Below are 7,725 nucleotides of genomic sequence, written 5' to 3' on the forward strand. Positions count from 1 at the left end.
GGGGGGCACCCAGGCGAGGCCGTCGGACCGCTTCTACCCGTCCTTCTACCTCGACTTCTTCAGCGTGGTCGGCAGACCGGGCCGACCGATCTCGAGGCCCGACGGTCCCATCTTCGATAACATCACCGTGTCCTTCCAGCGGTGGTCGGCGCCGTACGGCGCGAAGCACGTCAGCGGGATCCCCTTCGACATAACAGGCCGGACGTTCAGAATCGCGCAGGCGGCCACGCGCGAGATCTGGTTCATCGTCATGCACCCGGTGACGGGGGAGGTATCGGAGCTGCCGTCATCGGCCGCCGACGCGCGAAGGCGCCGGGAGCAGGCCGGCGAACGGAGCGGCATGCCGGTGCCGCTGGCGTGCGAGCTGGCATCGTACATCACCGATATCTTCCAACTACCCGCGCTGCTGGGCGAGGGCATCGAGCGCTCGTGACGGCCGGGCGGTCGGGAGACCTAACGGATTAGCTCTACGCGGTAGATGGCGTTCTAAGAAGCATTTATAGCGGGCTAGGCGGCCTAGTCGGCGCGCCGCGGGGGTAGCGAGTCGTTCTGGGCGAAGCACGAGCCGGCCTTTTATATTTATAATTATAGTGCTAATATCGAGATCGAGGTAAGCGACGAGCTTTATAACCTGCCGCGCGAGAGGTACTATTTTATAAAGGAGATAGACGATAATAAAGACGAAGCGGAGGGGGGGGATAAGGAGGAAGGGGAGCGGGACGACGACGCTAATAGGGAGACGCTCTACTTAGAAGAGTTATCCATAGGGGATCGGCCGACCGTACGGGGGAGAGGCGGAGCGGTAAGAGGCCGGTATACGGACGGCGCGGAGGACACCCGCTACGAGCGGATCCTGCGCAAGTACAACGGCCTAAGGAAGCTAGTATCCGAGCTCGAGACCCGGTTCCATCTACAGAACATTACGGCCGTCTTATACGCGCTCGCCGTCTATATTAACAGCGATAGGGCGACGGGCGGCGACGCCGACTTATCGGAGACACGGTGCCTGTTGGCCGACAGGAACATACTCGGGAGGGAGTTCGCGAGCGCGCAGGACTTCACCTTCTATCCACAGGCCTTCTACCCAGTATACGGCAACGTATCCTCCTACTACCCGCCTATATTCCTTAACTCGCTCTTCGCCGTTATAAAGGGCAATATGAGCGACCGGAACGAGGGCGCGGACGTCCTCTCCTTCGGCTACTTCCAGGGGTACTCCAACATCAAGCGCAGCATCCGCCACAGCCCCCACGACCTGCTGGCTACTAAGGGATACGCGACGGCGGCCATGACCGTGCCGGCGTCGGACGCCGGGGCCACGGCGGCGGCGCGGGAGAAGCGCGAGCGGTTACTGCGCATTCTCCGCGGACCCGACGAGGCCAAGCCGTTCGCGAGGGAGCGGCGGCAGATGGACGTCGCTATCGAGGCCGAGGAGGTGGCATTCCGCCTCGAGCAGGTGGTCTCGTTGGACGTCCGACGCATGACGGCGGGAGAGCGGACGTTCAAGACCGTGATACGCCCCATCTTCCAGATGATGCGCTTCTTCCTAGTCGAGCAGGAGTCCTTCGTGCACATCTTCCGGTCGATGCCGCTCGAGGTCTTCCCGCGGATCATGTGCGCCTACGCACGGCTCTTCGAGCTGGGCCTCGACGAGATGCACCGCCAGTTCGTCCTCGGCGGCGAGCAGGGGCTCGACCTGGCGCGGTCCGAGGCGGTCGCCGTCATGGACCGGCTAGGCGGGTTCATGTTCTCGGGCCACCCGCGGCACCTCGCCGGATCGGTGCTGCGGCCGCTCGGCACCTTCGCCAGCCTCTGGGCCGGTGGCTGGCCCTTCCTCGACCCGGCCGTCGTGGACCTCGGCGGGTCGGGCTCGGGCGGGGCCGTCATCAACATGGCGCGGTGGCCCCACTGCGCGAAGACGGGCCGGCCCGTGCTGCTCCACGTGCGGGAGCTGCGCCACCATTACGGCGCCCGGGTGGCGTCGTCCCGCGAGAGCGCCGTCTGGTTCGCGCAGCTGGGCAACGCCGCGTTCACGAGCAAGACGGCCGTCGCTGCCTTTGCCGAGGAGCTCGTCCGCGAGCTGTGGGTGCCGCAAACCAAGGCCTTCATGGTGCAGCAGCTCAGGCGCCGCCTTCACGAGGGCGGCGGCGGCAGAACCGGCGACGCGGGCGTGCCCATCACGATGGAATCCGTCGCGGCGTGCGAGCAGGCCCTGACGGACTGGGACGCAGCCGGTGACGCATTCACCTGGAAGGCTCTCCAGCGGCTCTATCGCGGCCTGAGGCCCGGCGGCGAGCACGCGGCCATCTCGGTCTCGGCCCAGCGCGCGCGGCAGGACTTTATATCGGAGCTATTACGGGTCGTTAGCGGCGACGCCGGTAGAGATTCGTTCGCGGCTAAGAACGCAACGTAGCCGTCGACGCTACACTTCGCTATCGCTAACGGTCGTACGTCCCCGGGCAGTAGCGTTAATACGGCGACGTAGGAGGCCGTCTTCACGGGCTACTTTCTCGTCGCCGGTATCGAGTAGGTACCGGGTCCGGTCCGCGGCCGGCTCACCTTGAGAAGTATTATATAGCTCGGGGGTAAGGCCGGTACTACCTCGGCCCCGACTAGCGCACCCGGATCGCTATAGCGGGCGGCGCAGGAGGCAGAGATTAAGCACGAGAAGATATTAAGAGACCGGGCCGAGCGTCGGGAGCGCTATCCACGCATCGACTTCGGCTATCCGGTACCCTTTACCAACATTCCCGGACTCGTACTATCCGGCTTTAGTCAGGCGAAATCCATCTTCTTTAATAAGGGAGATGCTAAAGTGCTCGACTACTACTAGCTCGCTATAAACTGCCTCGTTAATAATATCGACGATACGTTCTACTATTTGATGCTTATGATTGTCCTGACCGTCTGCTCCTCATCCGAGACGCCCGAGGTCGCGCCCGGCGCCCGGACCTTCAGCGCGGCCCCGAAGCGGAAGAGCCCGGCGCAGCTTGCCCTCGTCATGGTCACGCGTATAATATGGTTCCTCTACCCGGCGTCCTTCCCGTGGGCAAAGAGCGCGAGCGGCACGGCGTACGACATCGCCAAGATAACAAAGAAAATCGGTACGTGCCAACAAGCCTTCGATCCGGTGTTCAAGACTAACACGGCGCTAGAGCACAAGGGTTGCAGTAACCGCATGCTCCGAGAACTGGGCTGGGTAACGTCTAAGAGCCAACGGGACAGCCCGCAAAACACGGACTTACAGCTCCGTCCACGAGACGAACTCCTCGTTCTCTTCCGAGAGCTGCGCGCTGCTATAAAACGGCCGGACGACTTCATCAGCATGGTCTTCCATAGCCAGGACAAGATTTAGGTAGATCGTTATACTAGTATTATCCACGGGTGAGGCCAGGTAAAAAACTACATCGAGGAACCTTCCTCTGCCGCTCAGATTAGTTAGCTATAGAACATAGTAATAATTCTAATTATCTATAACAGAGTTTCGTTATTATTACTCCTTTGATCAATAAGGTGCTGCCTACCGCTTAGGGTCAGCGTCTTCCTACGCCTAACAATCATTGTTTACGTCGATAGCCTGCCGACGATTAAATTTGTATGGGAGAAATTTCGGCGCTAGCAGGTCATGGGGGTTGCGACGATTGGGATCAACGTCTGCCGACGATTAGCGGTCTGGGCGCTACACGTGTCGCGGTGAGTTCAAAACAGGTAAGCTTGTTAAAGGATCAACTACGAGCCGATTGATGTCAACAGTAATACGTTTATATGTAAGTACGGTCGCTTTGAAGCCAGTCTGCTTTTCGGTCGGTTTTTTGATGGTCGTTGAAAGATAGGGTATGTAAGTACGGACCATCTCGTCATATGCGAGCGGGCGGCCTACCTAGACAATATGGTTGCTATTATCTCTGCTACTACGTAGTAAAGATAGCTAACCCTACGATTACTACCTCCCTCTAGCGGTCCCTTAACGGAGAAGATGATATAAATAAGGCTTTAGTAGGATCTAGTTTTCATCCGGTATGTATTCAGTTACGAATATGCATAATATAATAAAGGGACATGGAAAGCGAAGTAAACAAAGTATGAATGAAGTCGATGACATGGAGATGTATTTAAAGTAGAGTCAGTGCGAGATGCAAGGGCTCGGGAAGAAAGGTCCAGGTAAAACCCAGACACAAAATGCCGTGCTATTGGGATGCTGGCTGACAGGTTGATGGCGAAGAGGATTAAGTAGAAGTAGTGTTTTTATATAGAGTGGAAGTGTCAGAGCCCTCCCGGGTAAGGGCTAGTTAGAGGTAGTAAGGAGTCCAAGTAACAAAGGAGCAGCTCAGATAGATATACAGCGCGGGGAGTGCACGTCGAGGGAGGAGCAGATTTCAGTAATCCATCATGTTACCCCTAACCGCAGTTGGCCTCTAAGAGCTTCCACCCTAACATACTGGCAACTTCAAACACCTACTAGGTGATGGTTGAAATCCTGACAATCATTGTTTACGTCGATAGCCTGCCGACGATTAAATTTGTATGGGAGAAATTTCGGCGCTAGCAGGTCATGGGGGTTGCGACGATTGGGATCAACGTCTGCCGACGATTAGCGGTCTGGGCGCTACACGTGTCGCGGCGAGTTCAAAACAGGTAAGCTTGTCAAAAGATCAACTACGAGCCGATTAATGTCAATAGTAATACGTTTATATGTAAGTACGGTCGCTTTGAAGCCAGTCTGCTTTTCGGTCGGTTTTTTGATGGTCGTTGAAAGACAGGGTATGTAAGCACGGACCATCTCGTCACAGCCAACCAGGTCGCATTCTTGACTTACAAAGTTTAATAGTAGCCGTAGCAACATGTCTCGATTAACGGCATTTAACTTGATCTGTTGTCAAAGGATAAAGAGGGTGAAAGTAAGTACTGCGACTATAGGATAGATGGCTAGCTTAGAAGATTCAAGTACGGCATTTCCAATTTTGAGTGTGTTTACAATGGACTACTTTGTGTACGAACCAGAACTACGGCTTCTCTGCTGCCGTACATGCTAGACCGCGGTTACACGGAAACAAATTAAGGTATATCTTCGTAACAGTCCGCACACTCTTAGCGGTCAGGAGATTAGAGAGATAGAAGCGTGGGCGTTAGGTCATTCATCTTCCGTAATTAGCAAGAGGTCTACGACGGTCTACTATCCAGGCCAGACGACGCACCGGCCATCGTAACGTTAGGTCCGCTAGTATAGGTAGTTTCTAGTGCGAGTTCGTAGTCGAAGATAGTACGTTACCGCCCGACTGTCGATACGTAGGTAGAGACCGGCGGCGGATCCGAGAACATCTCAGGGTCAAGCATGGCTGGGACTTGGGACTCAAGGGTGGATCGCTCTACTACTACGGCGGAGGAGGAAAGAAGTATTAGTCCGTGGAGGACGGGCGTCCATCACCAGCGACTATTCACAAGCGGACTCGGGAGCGAGCTGTTCGAGGTGGCAAGGGGGCTGCGTCTTGAACAAGCAAGGGTGCAATAGGACGAGCCCCACGTCCGACTCCAGCGGGCTATCGAGGCATTCCAGAACAAGGGCGACGATATCCGAAGTCGAGAGGCGGAGCGTATCGACGAAGAGGACGACGTCAATGTGCCCAACCCGTGGCTTCGTCGGCTCGGCTCCGCTCTTCACTTGAAGGCGTTCAGCGGGAAAAAGGATTTCTTAGGGACTTGATCGCCATGGAATACGACGTCGACCCCGACGACCCAGACAAGTCCGACGACGCCCAACTACGGTTCGTGCACATGGCATTCGATCGGCTGGTCGACCACGCCAAGGCCGTTATCACCCCCAGCGTGGTCACTTGGAATGCTCTGTTCGAAGTGAACCGTACCGAGCTGTCGAAAGAGAGGACGAAGCCGTTCCACTTCCGGTTTAAGCCCGAAACACAGAGGAGGTACGGACTCGTAGTCAAGCAGCTGCTCGCTTACTTCGTACGATGCATGTCTCTCGATAACGAGGCGGATCGACCACCGTTCAAGCTTAGCACGAGGCAGTAGACTGCGTATAATGCCGTGATGGACCATGCAGACGATCTGGCCGAGGCTTGGAACGAGGGCGGCCGTGACCCGGACGCACCCGGGATCGCCGGGCTTCTCGACGGGCTCGAGATAGCCGTTCTCGAGTTGTATATCTCCGTTCTCGACCACTTTACCAAGGACTCCGAGTACGATAGCGTTCTCGTTAGCTTCTTGACCGTTCTTAGGATACGGGCGGACGGGGCGTAGGAAGGGTACGGTAGGTTCACGCCAAAGCTCTCCGCCATTATAGCGATCTCCCGGCTCTATATCGTTAAATATACGGTGGACCAGCGAGCTAAGGCGGTAAAGCAAAAGATACGGCAGGGCTAAAGCTAGGAGGAGGCCGAGGATAATAGCCCGAGCCATTTCGCACTCATATCGGATATGACCCGGCGGTTCATAGTCGGCGGGGGCAAGGGCTAGGAGACGACGCCGACGCAGTTTATCATCCGGCTCCGTAACTTCGGCATGGCTATATAGAACAATACGGCTATGCACGGCTCGGTATACTAGGATAGGAGTAAGGAGGAGCTTTATTATAAAGGTACCCGTCTCGGCGTTCTCGACGTCCAGGCGATGATGCAAGTCGGGGTCCGGTAGCTAGAGACGGTGCTCTATAAGGACTTGCTGTTCTTCGGCGCGTTCTCCGAACAGTCGGCGGCCGAACTAGGGCTGCCGGCGATCCCGTGGGCCGAGCTCTTGGACAACGCGGCGGACGAAACGGTCGGGCGGTCGCTCGTACAGGACGACGGCTTACGGTCCCGGTGGGTCACGTCCACGAACGACGGCGGCTTAACGCTGCACCCCATGCCGGCATATCGATACGGGCTCCGGGTCGAGAAGGCGCTGGAGCTTCTGGCGGTTCTCGTGCACATCAGCAGCGGGTTCCCGTTGCGGGCGTGGGAGCTTCTCGTGGTGCGGCACCGGAACACGTATAACGGAGGCATACGCAACATCTTCTACGACCGAGGACTCGTTATAGTCGTAACGGGGGCGTATAAAGGCTTTACCACGATAGGGCGACTCAAGATCATCTACCGCTTCTTACCGCACGAGGTCGGGACTCTATTAACGTACTATCTATAGCTCGTACTACTATTCTGGGAGGACGTCCAGGCCAACATATAGGACCGGTCCCGGTTCGACGTGGGGTTATAGGCGACGGAAGGTACATAGGGGGACGAGACGCAGCAGGGGGGCGGACGGACGGTTCAGGACGGAGCAGGCGGGGACGAAGACGACAACGACGACAACAACGGGTAGAGGCTAGGCCCCGGAGAACATTAGACGTCACCGCGCTTATCACGCAGCATCGGGCGGCTCAGCGCGTTGGCTTTTGGGCAGAAGCTGAACATCAGCAGCTGGCGGCATATCTCGACGGCCATCGGGCGGCGGTACTTCCGCAACGCGTCGACGGCGCACACCAAGCTGCTCTAGGCCTTATTCGCAGCCTTAGGGTTAATGGACCGGGACTCGTCGTGGGTGAAGAGGGTGCGATGGGTTAAGCATTTCGGGTCTCGGGATCGTCTCGGTATATTCGAAGCTGCCGAATGGATACGGGCGAAGAGTATGCGGGCGGGACGAGGCTAGGAAGAAGACGAAGAGGCCGTGCGAGAACGGTCGGCGTTGCTGCGTCTCGGAGAGAGCTTCGACCGCGAGGTGGAACGGTGCGGATGG

General features: G+C 57.2%; 3 protein-coding genes across 3 annotated transcripts; all 3 read left to right on the forward strand.

The window, feature by feature from the left end:
• Positions 1–2,890: 2,890 nt before the first annotated feature.
• On the forward strand, positions 2,891–3,472 carry BDP81DRAFT_412077 (uncharacterized protein; the record flags this gene model as incomplete). The annotated part of the gene is made up of 2 exons (XM_060589186.1): positions 2,891–3,104; positions 3,156–3,472. The coding sequence occupies 2 exons, from the start codon at positions 2,891–2,893 to the stop codon at positions 3,353–3,355; spliced, it is 414 nt and encodes a 137-aa protein (XP_060437357.1). The 3' UTR covers positions 3,356–3,472.
• A 1,680-nt stretch (positions 3,473–5,152) lies between these two features.
• Positions 5,153–5,361, forward strand: BDP81DRAFT_277737 (uncharacterized protein; the record flags this gene model as incomplete). Its single annotated transcript, XM_060582980.1, is given in 2 exon segments — positions 5,153–5,221; positions 5,239–5,361. Coding segments are annotated over 2 exon segments (192 nt in total), but the record flags the coding sequence as incomplete, so codon positions are not given.
• A 345-nt stretch (positions 5,362–5,706) lies between these two features.
• Positions 5,707–7,485, forward strand: BDP81DRAFT_401265 (uncharacterized protein; the record flags this gene model as incomplete). Its single annotated transcript, XM_060588794.1, has 5 exons — positions 5,707–5,961; positions 6,028–6,210; positions 6,670–7,104; positions 7,225–7,307; positions 7,359–7,485. The coding sequence occupies 5 exons, from the start codon at positions 5,707–5,709 to the stop codon at positions 7,483–7,485; spliced, it is 1,083 nt and encodes a 360-aa protein (XP_060437359.1).
• Positions 7,486–7,725: the final 240 nt, after the last annotated feature.

This window comes from Colletotrichum phormii, assembly GCF_030913505.1.
Source record: "Colletotrichum phormii strain CBS 102054 chromosome Unknown BDP81scaffold_59, whole genome shotgun sequence".
Classification (NCBI taxonomy): Eukaryota; Fungi; Ascomycota; class Sordariomycetes; order Glomerellales; family Glomerellaceae; genus Colletotrichum; species Colletotrichum phormii.